Source organism: Gossypium arboreum, chromosome 6, assembly GCF_025698485.1.
Source record: "Gossypium arboreum isolate Shixiya-1 chromosome 6, ASM2569848v2, whole genome shotgun sequence".
Taxonomy (NCBI): Eukaryota; Viridiplantae; Streptophyta; class Magnoliopsida; order Malvales; family Malvaceae; genus Gossypium; species Gossypium arboreum.
In genome coordinates, this window is record NC_069075.1 from 8,301,547 (window position 1) to 8,324,854 (window position 23,308).

Here is a 23,308-nt window from a genome sequence, read left to right on the forward strand (position 1 = left end):
AAATGTGAGATGGAATCAGTAGACAAAAAGGGATTAAAACCCTTCATCTGTGGATGCCATCCCTACGGTTGTCTGGCCGCTGCTTAATTTTTTTTCTTTCTTTTCTTTTCAAAAAAGAAATATAAAAAAAAATTAAACCTTTAATTTCTGCACTGTTGTTGAAGAAACAAAGCCTTACAAATAATTGCTTTATTTCCTAAAAATACAACAAATGCAAATATATTGTAAAAACTAAAAAAGGAAAAACAAATTAGGGCTCATATCAAGTGTAAATTTAGGATTTTCAAGTCATTGTGAGGTAAAAACCCGGATTTAAAATGGGCAGAAAAAAAGAGAGAAAAAAAAAATGCGAGACACCAAAGCCTTGGAAAGAAGGCGGCATCTTCGATTTTTTTTTCTTTTCTTTAATGATCCCACTCAAGCCTCTCTCCTTTTAATCACCGCCCTTTGTTTGGATCCTCGGAAAATTAGCTTTCGTAAACGAAATCTAAGGGGAATTTTAACAGAAGGAAGGCTTTTGAAATTGCAGAGATTTGTTGTTTTTTGGGGTTGTTGAGAAGGGAAGATAAGGAGTTTTTTGAGGGAGGCGATTAGGGTTTTTCGATTGAGAAATTTATTAATGGGAATTTTCATGTATATATAATGGATTTTGAGCTAGGTTTACGGTTTTCTTCAGTAGAGCCCATAGATTTCTTTTTTGGGCTTTTGCTTGTTCATCTTCATCTGAGGTTTCGGTTTTACTATTAAAAATAAAATACTTTTTCTAGGGTAAGTTTACATTTTGTTGACCTAATTTTAAAAAGTTATAAAATAGTTATAAATTATTTGTAATTTTTTATTTAAGCCACTGGATTATAAATTTTTTTATAGAAAAAAGTTCGACTAATGAGTTTAAGCAACAATTCAACGATCGATATTGTAGATCAATACCATCAAGAAGTAGAAAAACATATTTTAGATCAAAGTAGATCTGACAATCAGTATTAAAGGTCAAAAAAAAAATTGTTTAGATTTCAGTTCGTAAATTCGTGACATTAAAAGTTGTTTCATTAAAAAACTAAACTATAGAAGAGAATAAGTGTTGAAAATTGATAAGGTTATACAACAATAATTTTAATAATCTAGTGACTTAAATAAAAATTTTCGAATGGTTCAATAATTATTTTGTAACATTTTAAAGTTGAGTAGTAAAACATAATCATACTAATTGTTTAGTAGCAAACTTGATACAACTAAGAAAAGGGTCTTAATAAATTGTAAAAACTTTATCTAAATCATAAAAGATCTAAACACTTTTTATTCTCTTTTCATTTCTTTAATCATAAAAGATCCAATTATCTAAATCATTAAACATACATTGAATAATATTGTGTGATTAACAAAAGCTTGGTTAGTAGATTAAACTATTTTTAAGTAGAAGATAATATGTTCTTTTTGTTGATACAATAGGAATAGGGAAAAGAGTTTGTGCAAAACAATTGTTTGATAAGAACTTTAACTATATTTAAGTTAAAACAAAAGATAAAATATTTTAATATAACATATATCATGATTGTTTTAGGAAAGAAAGATTTAATAGAACTTTTAAGTTTAACCGGAAAGGTGAAATTTGAATATAAATAATTGAAAAAAAAAAAGAGCAAAATCATATGAAGAGAAAATATTAAGAATTGAGAAAGCAAAATCATATAATTGGAACAACAAAAGGCAAACGATAGTTTTGGAACAATCTCACATCATTACATAAAATAGAAAAAGGGTTTTCTTTTTCAACCCAATACTACTATAATACGAGGTCTAGAATTTGTAAGTGCAAGTTCCATCATCACTTCTAGCCGTTGGATCAAAGTTATCAGCATTTGGATCAGTGCACCCTTCGGGAACTGGAACCCCAACTTGTTGTGCTGCTTTGCCTGCCAACAAACACACCATTCTTTGTCACTAGGATCAAATTGTAAAAAAAAATATTTGAGTTCGGGTCGGTTTTAAAAAACCCGAATTTGGTTTAAGAGAAAAGACGAAAGGGGGTTATCTAACCATAGAAAGTTCCTCTATTGATGGAATCTTCATTAGCTTCACCAAGGGCAGCTTCACTCAAGTATTTGTCAGCCAATTGGACTCTCTTAACATTCTCTTGCTCAGCAACAAGCATGTTTCCATATTCCAATAGCTTTTCAATGGTCATTTTTGGCTGCTCAAATGTTGGAGGTCCTTCCCTTGAGTTCACTAACTTCTTCCCTACGCTTGCGACTCCGACCTCACTGATCCATTTCCTCACTTCGTCATCGTAAACCCGAGCCCTCAAGGCACCGAAGAAATCTACAATTTATCAACCCAAAAAGAAAAACCATTGTTAATTGTAATATATCACTCGAATGATCCGTAATTGAAACTGTGACAGAACGTGTCATTGAGTTTTGGGGTTTATTTAAAAATTTCAAAACTTTAAGAAAACTTGATTAAAATTTTTAAAAATTTTGAAGGATTTAATAAAAATATTTCAAAACTTTGGGGGCCAGGATCCCCTCTGCCTCCAACGTAGTTCCGCCACTGAAAACAATGAACCCACGTAATAACATATTTTCAGATAAGTAGTGGAGGACTAAATTTCAAACTATGAAGCGTATAGGGAATGTAAGCATAATTAAACCTAGTGAAAAAAATTTAATGAGAGTTACCGATGGATTGGCCGGGGAAGGTGTCGACGAGCTTAACAATGTCTTCATCTCGGACGTTGTCGGTCCTGAAAATACCTTTGCAAACACCGATACGGTCGTCCCTAGTTGGTGCCCAGTAAAATTTCTCCATACGACCGTCACGGATGAGAGGAGCATACAGTGTGGAGAAATCGTTACCAGTGACGATGATGGGGACACGGGGGTTCTCTTCCTTGTTGTACATACCGGGGAGCTGGACGTTGGTGGGGTTATCGGCGATGTTCATGAGGGTAGCGTTAACCATCTGGTTGTTGACGGTGTATTGGGTGGTTCCTCCCATACGACCGGCACCAGCATCGAGATCGTTAATGAACAAGGCGCACATTTTGCCCTTTTTGATTATGTCGGCGGCTTCACGGTACCTTTGCCTGATCAACTTGGCTGGTTCACCGGCGTTTCCACTTTCCAGTTCTCCGGCACTCATCATGATGGGGCTGGAAGTTATTCATTGTTTATAATTTATCAGTTATCACAGCATATTTGTTGAATAAAAACAAATTTATGTAATAATTTTATTTATAATAAATTGATATAAAGGATAAACGAGTTTTTAGATGAAATGATAAGAAAAATGGACAATTTTGCTATTAGAATTTGTATTTTGTATAAATTATGGATTTAATACATGTAAATTAATTTCATCAATATTACTCCTTGTACTTTTTAAGTTTTAATTTAATCCTAACCCAACAACAATAGTTAAATCTATTTGGTTAAATTATGTAATTAGTTTTGTATTGTGCCTAAAATTTAGTCTAATTTACCAATTGGATCATTCTTATTGAGAATATTTTTTAAATTCAAAATTTTAGTCTTAATTCAGACGACAACCATTAAATCTATTAACTGATTTTTTTAGTAATATGTGAAAATAATAAATATAATATTACACATGTGATAATATGTTTGACACATCAAAATTTAAAAATAACAAAATTTAACTTAATGAATTTAATAGTTATCTTTTGGTTAGGACTAAAATTTTAAAATTCTAAAAGTAGAGAAACTAAAATGATCAAATTAAAATACATGTACTGCATCTACAATTTATGCAAAATACTAGGTTTAATAGCAAAATTAGACCTAAGAAAATTTGTTGAAAACTATAATATTTTAAATTTAAATCCATATTTTTCTATTTTTATATAAAAGATATAAAAGGATACATACATACTCAAAATAATATAATTCATTTTGTAAAGTAATAATATTTTAGTTATTACTCGATTTGATAGTATAAATTCATTTGTAAACAATATTAAAAAAATATAATTACTTTAATATATTTAAAACTATATTAAAATAAAAAATTTGTTTTTCTTAAAGGAACAATAATTATGACTTTGCTTATTTAAATAGACAAAATTTTTATCCAAACTCAACATAATTATTGAAATAGTTCAATAAATTTAATTTAATATAGGTAATTTTTTTTCATGTATTCGAAGAAACATGAGCCGTATCTAAATTTAAATACCGAGAAAATAAGAATACTTTAAAAAAAAAAGAGTAACATAAGCAAATCAGGAACTTACTTGATACCCATCTTGGCAAACACAAGCTCACATTGGAAAGATTTTCCTTGACCTTTGCCTCCCCAAATACCCAGGATTAGAGGAACCTTAATGTTAGGGAGGGACATGAAGTTCTTGCTGATGTGAACAACAAGCTTGTCCATGAATGCAGGAGCGATGTAGAAACCATCCATGTTGTTGTCCAAATTGTACCTAAAATTATATATAATCATCATATAAGAGGCAGATGGTAGTCGATAACGTTCGGTATAGGAGAGTGGGAGAGTACTTACGTTTTAAGACCTTGGCTGATGTATTCATAGGAACTCATGACAGCATAGTGAGTTCCATCATTCATGGGAGCTTGGAACAAGGAATCCACCATCCCTTTCCCTCGAGTAATGTCTTGTTGGTCGTCCGAAATATCGTAAGCCAACCCTTTCCATCGGTCCTTTTCGGTCTGTGTCTCTTCATCTATCTCTTTTTCCGCCGCCATCACCTTAAAACTTCCCGAAGGAACCTGCCTGGTGTTGTTGAATCTCGAGCTCACTTTCTTCCCCATGAAAGCTGAGGTTGGGACTGACACTCCCAGAGCTCGGTTGGCGGCGGCAGCGGCGGCGACGGTGGAGATGGCTGCAGCCATGGCTGAGAGAGAGAGTGAAGAAAACAACTGTGAAATTGTTATCTGAATTTGAGAGTGTGGGCTTTGAGGAGCTCAAGTCACTGTGGGTGGGGGAGCAACATTTATAGGGGATAAATTTATATTTTTTTGTGTACCAAAATCAAGGAATTTTCATTTTTGGTCTTAAAATTTTCTCATTCGTTGAAGGCCACACAATGAAGATGATCATGTATACACGTGGCAGATTTCGATTGATTGCAATTCCTGAGTCTTGATTTATCTTTGAGGTTACTATTTATGGATGCTTCTTCGCCACTCAATAGTTTGCTTCATCTATTACCACACACTAGATTGCTAGATTGGGGTTTGCTCCAAGTTATTCATTTTTTTTTGATTAATTTCAATACACATCCTCAAATTATAATTCAAATTCTAAAATATTCCTAATTGTTAAAAAAATTTCTAATTAACTCTTGAAAGTATTTTTTTTCTTGTTTACTTATATTAATTGATAGCTTATTCCTCGTGAATTGAGCTTAAAACTTCAACTTAACCCATATTTATTTTAGATGATTAATATCATTATTTTGAGCTTAAAAATAGAATGAATATTATGGTGAATGAATTGAGGAGAGAAGATAAAACATATTCTTTTGTTTCTTAAAAAAAAAAAAGTGCTAGTGACTTTTATTTCAATGTCTTGGTATTATTTTTACTTATATGTTTTATTATTGAATGTTGGAGATATACAAGGGGTGAGCCAAAAAAGGGTGGAGTTGAAAATGAAATTAAGTGAACATTAGGGAAGGGAGAACTAATATTTATTTCTCTACTTTGATCCTTAAGTTACTTGAGTTTATGTTAAGCCATTTGTTATCTTGTTCTTTGGTTTATCATACTTTGTGTAACACCCCTCGCCCAACCCGATTGTCGGGTCTGAGTTACGGAATGTTATATTCGTTACAAGAGCAACAACAATCAATCAGGTAGTACTTAATCATTCGCACATGCAATTAAATATCAATCACATTCAATTTATGCTAAACAATCATTTTCAGGTCTTATATGAGCTTATGAAAGCTCTTTTGTTACCCAAGTATGAAATAGGACCAAATTGAAAAATTTTGAAAATTTAGGATCACATCACAACTTTATCACTTCCATGCTGTGACGTCACCAACATGGTAAGTCATGTCATGACTTCATGCAATTTGACGTTACGATGTCACTTACCATCGGTTGACGTTGTGACGAGGGATGTTGGTCGACGAGGCATGGCCCCTACTTTTGGCAAAATGTATATTTTGGTACCTATTCCATAACTTCCAGCTGAAACCTTTCAAGATGTTCACTCAATTACCACTTCCACTTGATTCAAATCATATCAAAATATGGCAAACAAGTTCAAACATTCAAATTCAACCTCTTATCAAGACATTCAATACCTATTCATCAATTCGATTTAAATAATTCAAATGTCATTAAAACATAACAACCAAACCATTTAAATTTACCACCAATTTACATATACATTTACTTTATACCTTATGAACCTAAATGACCTTATTATGGAACAACACAAAGCATACATTAAACATACATCCAAGCTTCACATTCAATTTTGCCAACTATAAACATGATCTCAATCTAATCAAAACCAATTCATGACAGCTTATACATCCAAATACCAATATCACCTATGCCAAAACTACCAAAACATGTTATTCCACTTCACTGAATACAAATTTGCACATATTACATATCAATGGCTTATTGGTGATCTGCTGTAATTCGGTGTAACAAATTAAACTAGTTTTTGCATTTGAGGAGCTTGAATACAAGCAGTTTTGTTATGTTTTAGTCGAGTTTTCATAATTTCATTTGCATTCAATAAAAAAGTGTAATTTGAGTCTTTTATTGACCTTAGGGGCTGAATGAGGCCTAAGGGTGAGCTAATATACTTTGTGAGCGTGCAGGATACCTTTAGAAGGCATACTAAACTGATACTGGTCGCTATGTCGCAACACGGGATGTCCACTATCGCAACATAGGGAGCAAAATAGAGAAATCTCAAGACTGCCATCAATGTCACGACACAGCCTGAGGATATCGTGACATACCCCTGAAGATACCCTGAATATGAGCATATAGCCCTCGATGTCGCGACACATACAGTAGGGTGTTGCGACATTAGTCCTGTACAAGAAGCACTTACGAACTAGGCGTGTTTTGGTTTGCACAATCAAATGTTTAACATGAAAACGTCAGTTGACCTAGGGTTATAGGCTTTTAAACACTTGTTAAAAGGGAGCTTTTGATATTATTAGTTTCCTTTGTAGAATTTAGTTTTCAATTTATTTTTCTTTCTCTTATAATTTAGGTTTCTTTTTAGTTCTTTATATTAGTGTACTTTGGAGAACTTGATTTGTAGATGCAATCAAACTTTTGAGGATTTCAGCACTTCATATATCAAATACAAACAGGATTCTCCAAACTTTACTCTTGTTCTATTCTTTATGCATATATTCAATACCAAGTTTATGGTGTTTATTGATTCCATAAGGAACTAATCCTCTTATGGGGAATTAGTGAGTGGAGGTATGATCTATTAATTGTTTTGTAGGGTTACTCAATGAATCAACTATTTGGTGAAGGAAGAACGTGAAACAAATGCTAGGCTTGACAATCCTGAGAAGTTATCAATGTAGGAATTAACCCAAAATCGGTACGGCCCATCTGTGAACACCTCACCCCAAGCCAGTCTAGACTGTGAGGTCGAAAGATAAGTAGTCTTTGCTGACTCATTATTTGAGTAGAAGATCGGAAGATCCTACTAGGATAGCGACTAGTTGATTGACGAGGAACTCGAAGCGACAATTAATGGGGATTACCTGTAACACCCCCTAACCCCAAGCTGTCAACGGAATAGGGCTACGAGGCATTATCGGACTTATACACTAACATTTATACAAAATCGAGTCATAAACTTTACATTTCAGATAAATTCTTATCAAATTTCATCTTAAAGTCCTTAATATAGACTTACGAGGCCCAAAATATGTTTAGGAAGTGATTTGAGACTAAACCGGGAACTTTGGAAAATTTTTCTTTAAAATAGGGGCACACGCCCGTGTGGCCTGCCCATGGACATATTCTGACTTTTCCACACGGCCTGGGCACACGCCCATGTGATTTGGCCGTGTGAAAACATAATTTTTGACCATTTTAAAGCTATTTTCACATACTAAACACACCCTATTCATGCCCAAAACATTTACTTGTATATCTTAATCAAATAACATTCTTTTTATCCATTTCTTGTACCTAAATACAATTATACACTAATAGAATCCAAGCAATCAATTATTTCAAGCCAAAACATGTATATTTCATTTTCCAATCACAAAACATCACATTCAACATAGTTTGCATACTTAATTATTCATATAATTACATTACTAAATCAAATCCTATACATGCCATATAAATCAAAATTTGTTTAACAAAATCTACCGGAGTAAATCTGGATAGTGTGACCCTTGATGTAGATCCGATCCTCCGTATGTATATAAGTCAATCTACAAAACAAATCACATACACAAGTAAGCTTATAGAAGCTTAGTAAGCTCATAGGCATAATAACACAAATCTTACCGAACACTATACACAATTATATATGTATTAGTTAAACTATTTCATCCTGCAAATCACAACTTCATTAATAAACTCATTTGAATAATTTTCATGATGCAATTCATGAACTTAATTCTTTTCGGCCCATTTCTTATTTATTTCCATTGTCAAATTAGGGAATAATAATGGAATTGAGTGTTTCATTATCACATTTCCATAGTAAACTATGGACTTTCTCATTGTCACACATTACACACCGAAGCCATTGGTCTTATACGGATCACATATCATACCGATGCCATATCCCAGATATGGTCTTATACGGAATCACATAATCACATTGTACCGATGCCATAGCCCGGCTATGGTCTTATATGAAAGCATATATCACATCCTTTCTGTCAATTCATTATGGTCATAAAATGAAAGCACTCAAACCATTGTTCCAACTAATGTGTTCATTTAGTTACACATTATTCATTAGTTAATACAATTTGATAATATTCATCAACAATAAAATACTTTAACAATCATAAGATTTTCATATCAAACATTAAACTTTGCCATATGAACTTACCTGGGCTAATTTGCAAAAGTCGTAGAAATTCAGGGACTATTCTTGAATTTTCTCCTTTCCACGATTCACTTCATTTTCTTGATCTATAATTATAAAATCATTCTTCATTAGCATCTATTTCAATTCCATTATATTTCACAATTTATGCCCTTAATTTTCAAAATTACACAATTACCCTAAACTTTTCAATTTTTACAATTTAGTCCTTACTCAATTCATTCATAAATTAAACTAATTCCTTTCAAATAGCATTTTATCTAAACTATACAAACTACTTCACAGCCTTTGACATTCCAAGATTCAACACAAAACCTTAATTCCAACAACTTTCACAATTAGGTCTTAAAATAAATTTTTATGCAAATCTCTTCATAAAATCATCATATAATGAAATTAAAACCTTAATTCCATGATAAATCATCATAAAATTTCAGCAATTACTCATGGTAACTTTCTAAAATATTCATAAAAGCAAAAACTAATGAATTAGATATTAGGACCTAGTTGTAAAAGTCTCAAAATCACAAAAATTACAAGAAATGATCAAGAATTGAGCTTACATGTATTAAAATATGAAAGACCAGCTTAAAATAACCCTTCAATGGTGTTTTTTTGCTGGAGAAGATGAAGAAAAATGAAGAAAACTCTAGATTTTACCTAATATATCATATTTTACAATTTAATTTTTACCTTATTTCCAATTTTGCCCATTGTTCACACTTGATTTTTATTTTTTCCTGCACACTCGTGCTGTCCAGCCCAATAATAGGTGTTTAATTGCTTATTTATTCCTCCTTTAATTATTATTAGAGCTATTTAATCATATTTCACAGCTTTGCACTTAATTCAATTTAGTCCTTTTTTACCCAATTGACTACCGAAACCTTAAAATTTCTTAACGAAACTTTAATACTAACTTACTAACACTCTATAAATATTTTTATAAAATATTTATGGCTCATTTTATGAATTCGGGGTCTTGATACCTCATTTTTATCTCTTTTAATCTACAAATTTCTTTTAATTCATAATTTCACTAATTCAAAATTATTTCTAAAACCACTGTCGCAACCATCTTTTTTAAAAAATTTTAAATTTAATGAAAAATGGGGAATTGACTTTTGAAAAACAAAAATGGAGTCGCCGCTAATTCTTTTTTAGGTGTGATTGGATCACCAAGAATTTTGGTCATTTTAATAACATTTTGGCTTACTAAAACGACGATTTTGGTCTACGAAATTTGAGAAAATGGGTTCGGGAGTCGGTTACGCATGAGGAATGATTAGCACCCTCATTACGCCCAAAATTGGTACCAAATCGATTGAATGTTGTCTTTATGTCTAAGATTTAAAATGTTTTTAAAATGCGGTTCCCTTTCGATAACATTTGAATAACCCGAGTTGGTTATCAAAATTCTCTTGCTTAAGAGGAATATAGCACCGCATCCAGCACGATAGGACATGATCCTTTATTCCCTCGAAAACATGATACATTTTAACTTCCAAAACTTTGTATGTTGAAAACCGCAAAGGGTGCCCAATTATTTAGTCTGACGAGAAAATCGAAACCCAGCACAGTAGGGCATGACTCCTCGAATTTCTAGATATCAGACATTGCTTTATTTTAGAATTTAGAGAGTATGAGTGAATTTCTAAAGGAATCTTCGATCATTTTGGACAAACAGGAAATTGCAACCCAGCACAATAGGGCACGATTCCCCGAATTGCCAAACATCGAATATTACCCTCGTTTTGAAGAGTTTTTAGAAAACATGAGTGAAATTTCGAAGGAATCTTCGATTGTTTTGAACAAATAAAAAAGCGCAACCTAGCACGATAGGGCACGATTCTCGAGTCGCCAAACATCGAACACTTCCTTCATTTCAAAGAGTTTTTAGGAAACACGAGTGAAATTCTAAAGGGACATTCGATTATCTTAAGCAAACGAGAAATTACAACCCAACACGATAAGGCACGATTTCGCCAATTGCCAAACACCGAACATCGCCTTCGTTTTAAAGGGTTTTTAAATTTATAAAACTAGCTTAAAACGCCTTAATACATTTTGAAATAAGACGAAGTTAATCATGAAAATTTAGATTTTATAAAACCACATTTCGTAAACCAAATGAAAAACAATGATATGGGATAATATATGTATGCATAAAAGTACAACAATGGAAGAATGAAGATAATGCAATTTATTTAATCAACTAATAAGCACTTAAGCAACTAAGCATAACTAACTTGGAAATATAACTCAATCTCGACCATGCATGGAGAATAATTAATATGCAACGAAAACATACATGGCATAATAAAAAAAATGATTACTATTAGATGCGCAAAACAAAATGCAAATCGAAGAAGCAATATGGTATAAAACTATTTTAAAACAATGATAAGTACACGATACACACTATATGAATTGATGGATTGATAAATAAAAAACATTTGTAAAGACAAGCTTAATATACACATTACGATCATTAAAATATATATTGTAGAATGAATATTTTAAAATACATAATATATAAGTTGACAAATTTATGTGAGAAACTAAGAGTATATAATTATTGAAATAAATATTATAGAATAAAAGTTTGAATCAAATTGCATGTAAAATATTTTAAACACAAATTCATTTAAAGGTTTACAAAGTACATGATAATATTTAAATAATATATGATACAAAAGAATAATAAAGATTTATAAAAGACATAATACACAAAATAGATTTATAAAACATATATACATGTAAATCTATTGTAAAAAAAAAATGAGATTAATAATAAGATATATATAAATTTTAAGTTAGTCTAAAATTATACATGCCTTTATATCAAAACATTTAAATAATAGGCTATATAAAACACCAAAAAGCAATATAATATAAGGATATATTCAAAAATAATGATTTTATAATTACAAAAAATGAAGTTTCTAAAATTATTTCATATATATATACATAAAGAAAATACTTGACACATCATAAAGCAAAAACTATTTTTTTTTAAAAATAGAAGAATCTATTAAAGTAATAAGTGTATTAATATATATACATATAAATCTAAAAGTAAGTATATGTAGATTAACATAGGAACGATAATATGTATAGGGCTAAATTAATTTTATTATAAATTACATAATGGATTTAAGAACGTGCTTAGATATATATATATATAAAGAAAAATATATGTAAAGTACATGAATTAAATAATATATGTAGATCAAATATAGGTATCAATAAATATATATATGTGCATAATAATAATTTAAGAGATATATTACATTGGATTTTGTAATACAATTTAAAAATAAATTTTAAAGGAATTATATATATAAAATAACATGACATTAACAGTATGCATGAAATAAAAATTGACTTTATTATAAAGTACGTATATATATATATATCTACATAATAGTATATATATAAAAACATTCATAAAAAATAACACACAAAGTGTGAAAATACGGTTACCAAAATTATAGTAAATAAGTAAGTAAATGGTACAAATGTTGTAACCTATACGAATAAATAAACACGAATAAAATAAAAAGAAAATTAAATGAATCTAGAAAGAAACTAAATTGAAATCAAATTAAAATGAGGAGGATAGTTTAAATAAAATAAACTGTTAAAAATGAAAAGGAAGGACTAGCACGCAACATGGGTGAATGCGCAAGGACCAAATCTGAAAATAGTCCAGACCCCAAAATGCAGTGTGCAAGTGCGGGCTAAAATGAAAATATGTGCATATTTCAAGGCTAAATTAAAAAAGAAATAAAGCAAATAACAGATGATTGAACCGCCATGCAAATAGGGAGGACTAAATGCAAAATTAACCCTGAAGGACCCAGTGCGCGGGTTTCAACCTAGCGCGGGTCGGGTCATCAGGTATAAGGCTGCCGAACGGTGTCGTTTTGAAGCCATAGGAGTTGGCTTAAAACGGCGTCATTTCCTTCGTTTAATAAAAGCCAAAATTTAGGGAAACCCTAAGCTGATACTTGGCCATTTGAAAAGAAAACAAACAGGACTAAGGTCTCCCCCCCAACTCTCATTCGGTCCGCCGCTCAGCCATTGTTCCACCACCGTATCGATAGGTGAAGGTGCACAAAGGTGTCTTATTACTCTCCGTTTAGAGCCAAGCCTCAAAGGCCGTTGATTTTAGCCCCAAAATCCTATCTTCGACTTCGATGTCAACGAAGGAGATGAGGATCCCGATGGCTCGTAAGCGAAGGTGAGCCCTCTTCTTTTTCTTTATTTCTTTTTCTTTCTTTGAAAACTAGAATCACAAATCTGGCGGAATAAAACTAAAAAAATAAAACGTTTAGAGATATTTGAATCAGAAAATCACCTTTCTTTTTTTGCTTTCTATTGCTTATGTTCTTGTCCGTTCTTAAAAAAAAGGAACCTCTTTACAATTGAAGATAGTAGGCTTTATAGCCGAAAATAAAAAATAAAAATACAATTTTCACTCCTTTCTATTTGCTGTTCTGCTGTCATTTTTTATTTGTATTTGCTGCCGTGTTTGTCCTTTTTACAGGTACAAGACGTGCTGGCGCTCGTTGGCCCTTGGCGTGTGGCGTACGGAGGCTCGGACGTGGTCGTTCGGGGTTGAAGGCTCATGGAAGCTGGGACTGCTGCAGCGTAAGCAGACGGCTAGGGTTCTGAAGTCTTTTGGGCCATTTGGGCCTCGTAACTTTGGACTATTTTGTAAATGGGCTAGGGTATTAGTTATAAGGTCATGTAATTGGGATTGGGTATTGGGCTGTAGGGTATTTGGGTCTAGGTTTGTTAATTATGTGGTTTTTTATTGTTTATTTATTTTGTTATTATTATTTATTTTGGGTTTCTAGTGGGCCCGAGCGAATTGGCCCGTTTACAACCACACTTAACTTTTACTTACTAATATCTAAACTCACATTTTGGATTTAGTGATCTCAAATCATTATTACGATATCACTGAAATTTTGGGTCATTACATTACCGAGTTGAGCTAATCACCAATGTCTACTTTTGATCCAGTTTACAATCTAGTTTTTCAAAAACTCATTTTATTTATGTCATTTTTAGTTCTTTAATTATAAAAATAAAAAAATTTATTTATGTTTATTCATAATATAGTTTATTTAAAGTACTAATTAGATCTATTGGCGTTTAGGTTATAATTAATTTAGTACCAGTCTCCCTTGGGTATGATCATCAGAATACTTACGAAGTGTTTCGTTGTAAACAAACTATATTATAACTTGACCCGTATACTTGCGGACACCGCCTCGTATTCCTATATTTTATTACAATATCACACTCTGGACCTTAGTACGCCCAGAAGCGGTCAGTAGGTCATAAGCATAAACATCAAGAATCAAGAATAAGTCACATATTACAGGTATACCTCTAGGTACCAATTTCCAAATACATATTCAACTTATTCATTCATTAACCAAGCTACCATTTCTACCTCAGTCTATGCCATTCCACATGCCAAACATATAATTTATATATATCATCTTTTGCTCTAGCGTAAACTTTAATCAAAATCAAGTATGTACCAAATCACAAAGGGTAACACATTATAACAAAAGTATAACAACTTGATTTTCAGTGGTGTCAGAAAAGGTGGTTTCAAAACTTCATTTCCATAACCTGGTCTATAAATTTTAAATATGAATATTTATAGAGTTGGTATAAAGTTGTATTAAAGTTTGATCCGATAATTTTGTTGAATTAATAGTTAGTTTAAGTACAAGGACTAAATTGTAAAAGTCCAATCGCTATAGATTTTTAATTAGGCAAAGACTTAGGGACCTAAAGAGAAACTAACCAAAGGCCCAAAATAGCAATTAGACCATGAATAAACATGAGTTAGTGGATATTGATGCTATATCCCATTAAGAATTAATAATAGGTAATTTTTAAGTTAATTGAACTAAGTTAAAGTAATTAAGTTAGATTATCTTTAGTTAATTAAAGTATATAAGGTTGAGACAGTGGAAAATTTCACTATCTTTTTCTTCAAATTACCACCCACCTTAGATGAAAAAAAGAGAAAAACCCTTCTAAGCATCCAAACTTTCGACCAGTGAGAGATTAAGATCAAGAATTAGATCAGACTGAAAGTAATCGAGGAAAAGCTAAATTTGTCAATCAGACCCTGAATATTCAATTTGTTTGGTGTTTTGATCAAGTAAGTTCATATGTTACTTATTTATTAGGTTGTGTATTTAAATTATATATATGTGTCTAGTTGTGAAATGGTATGATAAGGTTAGAATATGAATTGTAAAGAAGTGTTTATATGTACAAAAGATGCCTGTGTGAACTTAGTAAATGTTAGGATACGATTGACATGCCAATAGGGTCTTGTATGTTCTTGTAAGAGATTGATTATAGACATTACCGAGGTCTAGTATTTTTTGCGGATTCTCAAATATATGTGAGACAAGTTCAACTCAGAAGAGTAACCAGATGTCTTTATAAAAGTTTAGCCCGGACAGGTAACCTAAAATGTATATATATTCAACTCAGACGAGTAACTGGTGTGGTGTAGATACCTTTGTATCTGAGTTTGTTTACTAAGGTTCATTGGGCGAAACAATTTATATGAAATGAGAAATTGAAATGAGATATAATGACCATAATGTTCATATAGAGAAATATTAAGTTGAGCTTAAACAATGTATTGGAATATTGAATTTGACATTTATGCAATTGTATCATCCCTTGATTGAATAAGTTTTGAACTTTGCTAATTAAAATGACATGAATTGGTATGATAAGTGATTGTGGTGCCATATGGTTAATTTACAAGTTAAAACTCGCCTTGATAATTATTTTGATTTGATAGGTCTTGTAACGACCCGAATTTTCAGGTTATCAAAAAAATGTATTTTTGGGTCTCCGTTTCTGAAAAATGAATTAGTAAATAATTATTAAAAATATTTATGAAGTTAGTCGAGTGGTTAATTAGAGTTTAATGAAGTAAATTTAGCTTAATTAAGGATAAATGGATAAAATGATTAAATTGAATGAAGTGTGAAAGTTTAATTATAGAATAAAGAAAATTGAGGGATTAAATAAACAAATAAGCCAAAGTGAGTGCCAAGTGTGTGATAAAAATAAAATACATGTGTGATAAATAATGTACATATATTTGTAATACATGTATGTATTTACTTATTATTTAAGTAAGTATTAATGTATTTATTATTATTAAATTGATATTATATGATAAATAAATAAAAGAAATACAAGTGTATGAAAATGATTTGATATAAGTGTAGAAATAAAAATATACACATTTGTAACACAAGTATTTGATAATAAATAGATATTTATTTAAATATTAAATTATTGCTATAATTATTAATTAATGTTAATATTATATTATATTATGAAATAAATTAAAATAGTGACAAATGTGTGGTAATTATAAAATACATGTGTAATAAATTGAATACATACATTTGTAATATGTATATTTAATTATTAGTAGATATTTATTATTTATAAAAGATATTTATTAATTAAATAATTATATTATAAAATTTTTATGTAATAAATATGTTAAATTATGACAAGTGTGTGAATAATAAATGGATACAAATGTAAAATAAATATTTGATATTAATTAGATATTTATTAAGTTAACATATTATATATAAAGTAAAACAAAAGAAAAGAAATGAAAAAAAAGAGATAGAAAAGAAACAGAATGAAACGAAACAGAGAGCAAGGAAGAAAAGAAAAGAAAGAAAGGGAGAAAAGGGAAATTTCAGATTTCAAGGTTTGAAAGTTTAATTGGTAAGTCAATTTAGCCCTTTTTACTTAATTTTGGTGTTTTAGAAGCTTTGGAACAAGATTTTGATGAAATTAAGTTGATATTTTAAAAGTTATTAGATTTCTAGATAATGTTCATGTTGAGTAAAATGATGAATTAAGGGCTAAATTGATAGAAATTAAAGTTAGAAATGAAATAAGGATTGAATTGTAAAGTGATTCATAAGTTTTATGCTTTAAGGACTAAATTGAAAGAATTTTGAAATTATGGTTTTATGATAAAAATAGATAATTATGTCTAAGTTTGGTTAAAAATTGAGTAGAAATAAAGTATGAATTAAGATAGAAAAGTAAGTGAATTTAGTTAGGATTAAATTGAAATTAAAAGTAGAAAATCAACATTTTGCACTAAGACTATTTTGGACAGCAGCAGTAGTCTAAGTTTGAAAAATCACCAAAAATTTTAGAAATTTAATTAGAGGATGAATAAAATATGGAATTAAAGCTTATTGAGTCTAGTTTTTATAGAAGAAATGGTATAAGCAACTGAATTGTAAATTATGAGATATAATGAATTTTGTGAGACAAGGTCAGAATGAATTCGGGTTCCCCTGTTTTGAGTTTGGAAAATCACAAAAAATTGGAGAAAAATAATTAGAGGCTTAAAGTTATATGTTTAGAATCCCTAATGAGTCTATTTTCAGGAGAAATCAATGGGAATATTATCCAAGTTCTGTACTGTGAGATAATTAACTTTTAGTGAAGAAGGATCGAAACTGTCAGACAGCAGAATAGGGGTGAATTTAAAGAATAAACTGTACTTAATGGCTGAACGAAAAATTCTGAAAATTTTATGGTAAGAAGATTTGTGAGTCTAGTTTCAGGAGAAATTAGCGGATCTTAATTTAGAATTCTGTAACTCAAGATATAAATGAGTAATGTATTAATGATTATGAATTGTATTATTTTCGTAGTCAATGTGGTACCGGAAATCTCGGCTAAGAAAGGACAAGACAAAGTCAATGGAAGTTAGCTCAGAAACTACGGTTTGTATTTCTATATTCCGAACTTCATACTTAAATTGTTGGATTTATTATTTAATATATATATGTAGTAGGTGTTTTGAGATGATTATTTGAATTGGATTGAATATTGATTATATTGAATTGATTTATGAATATATATATGAATGTTTGAATTGAAATGAATATTGATGTGGAAATTGAATAATAATTAATATTTGTTATATTGGAAAATATATGTAGTTGGAAGTGTGATGAAATTGATAGAAAATTGTGATTATTGTGAAATTAAATATTTATTAGTGAAAAGTGAATGGAATTATATTGAATTGAAAATATATAGTTAATTAATTAAAATATGAATTAATTGAAAATTAAAAAATGAATTAAATACCCTATTAACTAGTTGGACTAGTCGGATATAGTTGGCATGCCATAGGATATGGAAGAGTACGGGTTTTGCCGAAACATCGATCGAGCACTTATGTGCCGACTACTATTATTATTATGCTATCATTATCGATTCGGCACTTTGTGTGTCGGATATTATTCTTATTATCAATTCATTATTCTTGTTTAATTTGTTCCGATGAGATACTCGTGTACCGCATCGCCATCTTTATCTTTATTCTTTATTCTTTGTTCGCCGGTGATGAGGCACTATGTGTCGTACTGGTGTGTTGGTTGAATCCGTGTATCCGTCTGAGTCCGAGTCATGTTAATAGAGGTAAATAAAGGTATAAAATAACTAATTATTACTGAATAATTAACTGTTATTGGATATTAGACTGTTACTGAATAACTGAATATTACTGAATAATTGATCATTACTGAATAACTGATTATCACTGAATGAATGACTGTTACTGAATAACTTAATTGTTACTGAATACCTGATTTTACTGCATAATTGACTGTTACTGGATAACCGATCAATTGATCGATACTGAATAATTGGTTATTATTGAATAATTTATTGTTACCGAATAACTGACTGTTACTGAATAAATAATTGTTCTGATTGTTAATGAACATTACTGATTGATTAATTGCTATTGAAATTAATAAATGATTTGAAATTTAAAGTAAACCAAAACATTGGTTGGAAAGTGAATGTTTGAATACTCATTGAGTTTGAATAGTTCGATATATATATATAAAATAATAAGTTTTATAATTGCTTAAGTGTTCAGATTATAGAAATATCACTTAGTGTATACTCAGCGTACGGTTTGTTTCCGTGCGCAGGTTAAGTTAAGGCTAGACTGTTGAATCAGCATCCCAGGCCGATCCCGAATTCAATGAGATAAAGTATGTTGAGTATTGATAATGGCATGTACCTAGGATGTTTAATGAGAGTCATTTAGGTTGTAAAAGTATTGATGAAATAAGTAAATTATTGTTGGCAACGGTATATAGTATGAATTTTGAAATTTATTAAAAATTCGTAGTGATTCTAAATTAGTTCCAAATTGAATTTACTGTTCATATTGGACTACGAGGGCCCATTAAAGGGACGACATCATAAAACTAGAATGAGTGTGAATATTTATTTTAATTAATGACCAGGATTGGACTGTACTGGCTGGTAATGTCTCGTAACCCTGTTCTAGCGACGGTATAGGGTTAGGGGACGTTACAGGTCTAACCAAACCATGCTAAGATATAGTAGCTTATTCTATTTAAATAAAAAATAATGAAGTTTTGTTTAATATACCTATGAACTTACTAAGTATATTATATGCTTATCTCATTTGTTTTCCCTTTTCCTTGTAGATCGATACCTTGCGGAAATCATCAAGCCAGATCGTCTTAAAGCTCACACTATCCTACCATTCGAATCGATAGTTATATGATTATTATGAGTTTAGGGTTGTGGCATGTATATAAGTGATGTGGTGTGCATTTTAGTATGTGAATGTGTTTTACTTTGTGGCAAGTTTTTTTAACCATTACCTATTATGTTGAATTGGTGTTTGACTGCCTCCGGACCTACTAACGTCTAGAATGTGAATATTGCAGTAAAAGATATATTAATGAGGCAGTATCCGCAAGTATACGGGTCCAATTGTAATATAGTTACAACGAAGTAGGTGAATACTCTGATGATTGTACCCAAGGGAAGCGAGTGCTAGATCAATTTTAACTTGAACACTGAAAGATCTAATTAGTACTTTAATTTAGCTATAATGCGAAAGTAAAGTGAAAAGGATTTTTTAGGGTTTTTATAATAATAAAATAATATAAAGAACTAAAATTCGAGAGATTGAAAAATAGAAATAATCAAATATTATTATAGGTGATTTAGCTCGTTTCAGTACTCCCCATCAACTGTTGCTTCGGGTTTCTCATCAATCAACTAGTCGCTATCCCAATAGGATCTTCAGATCTTCCACTCGAGTAATGAGTCGGTAAGGACTACTTATCTTCCGACCTTACAGTCTAGATTGGTTTGGGGTGAAGGTGTTCACGGATGGGCAATACCAATTTTGGGTTAATTCCCACCTTGATGACTTCCCAGGGTTGTCAGACTTAGGGTTTGTTTTACGTTCTTTCTTTCCCAAATAGCTGATCCGTTGAGTATCATTACAAAATAGTTAACAGATTATACCTCCACTCACTAATCCCTATAGAGGGATTAATTTCTCACAGTATCCATAGACAATATAGAATCGATATAAAGAGAAAACATGCTAAATAAATAAAAAATATAGAGTTTATGAAAGATTGATCGTATTAAGATTAACCGTGAATCCATAAGGTTTAATTGTCTCCACAATTCAGATCTCTCAAAATAGAACAAGAACAAATGAAAATAAATCTAACCTAAGAAAAAAGAAAAGTAAACTGAAATTAAAAGACGATCGGTTATTCAGGAAAGGAAGATCCTAAAATCCTAAGCCTGACAACCCTAGGAAGTCATTAAGGTGGGAACTAACCCAAATTTGGTATGGCTTATCTGTGAACACCTTAACCATGAACCGGTCTAAACTGTAAAGTTGAGAGATAAATAGTTCTTACTAACTCGATATTTTAGTAGAAGATTGGAAGATCTTACTGGTGTATTGATTAGTTGATTGAACAAGAAATCCCAAAACAACGGTTGATTATGATTATTGAATCGAGCTAATCACACATACTCAAATTTGATATATTTTATTATTTAATTTCTCTTGATTTAATTATTTCTTTTATTATTATTATTAGTTTAGATCACCAAAACCTTTTTTTATTCATCGTAATATAATTCAATTAAAGTACTAATTAGATCAATTTATGTTAGGTTAGAATTAAATTAGTGCTCGCCTCCCTCGAGTACGATCCTCGGAGAACTAACCTACTCTATTGTAACTATATTACAACTTGACCTATATAGTTGTGGATACCGCTTTTCACATATTTTGTGCAGGATTTCTACTCTAGAAGTTGGTACGTCCGGAGGCGGTCAATGCCACAAGGGTTTTCTAAAGAATTCACCACAAAGGCTTTTTAGTGAATTCGCCACAAAGGTTTTCTAGAGAATTCACTCCAAAGGCTTTTTAGAGAAATCTCGAGTTTACAATACTAGCAAACCTCATGTTTGCAATCCCAACAAACTACATCTTTGCCATGCTGGCCTTTGTGTTTACTATCTTGACAGACCAACACAATAGATGCCATGGAGCCTCACTCACATGGTCTTACATTGTCTCACTATCTTGGCGTATTATCAAATGATGCCATAGGGCCTTACCCATATGGTCTTACACATATCTTATTCTTCCGCAAGGTTAGATCGTGATTTACTGGTCCAGTTTGCAATAAAACTACCCTACCGGAGGCATCACATATAAACCTTCTTTCTACATTTTCATATGACACAGATTTTTCAGTACTGGAATTGTATAACAGGAATGTATTAGATAATGACAACATTCACGCCTGCAACACAACCTATCACACTTACCCAGAATCTATGAGCCAACTTATCACAACAGAAACACTTATGTAAATCTCATTCATATTTATAATGGAATCATACTTTCTAACACATAATTCCCTATACATGTATATCATACATTGTCATACCATGTCATATATTGTTCATTTCATTTACGTACTTGCAGATACTTCTTATAAAACACATATACAAATATTTACATCACTCTACAAGAATACATACTCGTTCACAGGAACATTAACTATAACATAATTAACATAAAATGACATGCAGGAATCAAGTTTAAAGGCTCACCAGAGACTTGATTTTACTTTGACCTAGAGTTTCTGTTTCGATTTTCTTTCCTAATCTAGTGGTAGCAAGTGCTTAAAAGATCATTAAATTTCCATTAGAATCTCATTACAAACATTTTACTCACATTTCAAATACATGCGACTCCCACGCAAGGCTTTCTTGTAACACTCTTCACTTCTATAATTGTAACGTGCAAAATCGTAAGACTTACTAGAAGGTAGAATCATCTACTTATTAGACAAGATCTGAGTCTGATTTTAACAAGGAATAAGAAGAGAATGTTGAGGTTAGAAAGAAGAATTGAACATTAAGAAGATAGAAAAACCATTTGAAATGTCCTCTTCCAACAAATATATTCTCGATCCCATTGATTTTCCTACCAATTCCAAGACAGGTGAAAGAAAATCTGGTGTAGGTTTACCTTACTGTTAAACTATTCACGGGGAGGGTCAAATCTATCTAATTGAATCCTGTTGAGAAATGGTCAGTCATACTGCTTGTGATGATTTTTTTTAGTTGGCTTATTTTAGTGTACAAACAATTTTACACATCTTGCTACTCTTCTCTTTACTATGATCTCTGTTTCTGTTGCTACAGAATCTCAACAACTCCCAACCAAACTGACCAGCATCACATATGTGCATATAAAACAATGAATTTATAAAAAAAAATTTAAAGCACGATCTCACTGCAAGCGTATAGGTCAGTTGCAATATTTACAGTGTTACAAAGGAACACCAAAGTATTCTAAGGATCGAACCTAAAAGAGATGGCGATTGAGTGATAACTAGTATACACGATTTTATATTATGACAAATCATAACAAGGGAATTTTGCAAGAAAAATAAATAAGCTAATCTAGGGACTAAATTGCAAAAAATATTAAACTAAGGATTTAACCAAATAAATGACTAACGGTGGTTGGTTGATTTCAAAGTAATTCACCGATTTTCGGACAAGGAACTTAAATTGCTTAAATTATTGAGTGGCTCAATTTTATCTTTTGATCTCAAATTTACCTACTTAAACAGTTAGCTCCAATTTATCTCTCAATCTCACCGGTTAATCCAAGACTAATGAATGGGTGCACAACAAGATTACCTTTCGGTCTCAATTACCTAGATATTCCCTTAGAGGCGTCACTTCCTAAGTTTTTAGGTATATTCAATTTACTCCAAGTTAGTATGATTTAGTTTTTGGTCCA

General features: G+C 31.1%; 1 protein-coding gene, 2 long non-coding RNA genes and 1 other non-coding gene across 4 annotated transcripts; 2 read left to right on the plus strand and 2 right to left on the minus strand.

Annotated features, from left to right (window-relative positions):
- LOC128294603 (small nucleolar RNA snoR143) lies at nucleotides 1-164 on the minus strand. The gene has a single exon (XR_008284911.1). It is a non-coding gene; the product is annotated as a small nucleolar RNA snoR143 (small nucleolar RNA).
- A 1,499-nt stretch (nucleotides 165-1,663) lies between these two features.
- LOC108484001 (ribulose bisphosphate carboxylase/oxygenase activase 1, chloroplastic-like) lies at nucleotides 1,664-5,097 on the minus strand. The gene is made up of 5 exons (XM_017787596.2): nucleotides 4,525-5,097; nucleotides 4,253-4,444; nucleotides 2,679-3,151; nucleotides 2,038-2,319; nucleotides 1,664-1,913 (listed from the first exon to the last, which is right to left on the minus strand). The coding sequence occupies exons 1-5, from the start codon at nucleotides 4,872-4,874 to the stop codon at nucleotides 1,798-1,800; spliced, it is 1,413 nt and encodes a 470-aa protein (XP_017643085.1). The 5' UTR covers nucleotides 4,875-5,097; the 3' UTR covers nucleotides 1,664-1,797.
- Nucleotides 5,098-13,042: 7,945 nt separating this feature from the next.
- LOC108485392 (uncharacterized) lies at nucleotides 13,043-13,999 on the plus strand. Its single transcript, XR_001871300.2, has 2 exons — nucleotides 13,043-13,306; nucleotides 13,613-13,999. It is a non-coding gene; the product is annotated as an uncharacterized LOC108485392 (long non-coding RNA).
- Nucleotides 14,000-16,755: 2,756 nt separating this feature from the next.
- On the plus strand, nucleotides 16,756-19,927 carry LOC128293693 (uncharacterized). The gene is made up of 3 exons (XR_008283867.1): nucleotides 16,756-16,872; nucleotides 17,823-17,894; nucleotides 19,647-19,927. It is a non-coding gene; the product is annotated as an uncharacterized LOC128293693 (long non-coding RNA).
- The last annotated feature ends 3,381 nt before the right edge of the window (nucleotides 19,928-23,308 follow it).

Coding starts and splice junctions, on each gene's coding strand:
- LOC108484001 (XM_017787596.2), bottom strand. CDS start 4,874: ATGGCTGCAGCCATCTCCACCGTCGCCGCCGCTGCCGCCGCCAACCGA. Junction 3,152..4,252: donor TTTGCCAAGATGGGTATCAA/GTAAGTTCCTGA, acceptor AATAACTTCCAG/CCCCATCATGATGAGTGCCG. Junction 1,914..2,037: donor CAATAGAGGAACTTTCTATG/GTTAGATAACCC, acceptor GTTTGTTGGCAG/GCAAAGCAGCACAACAAGTT.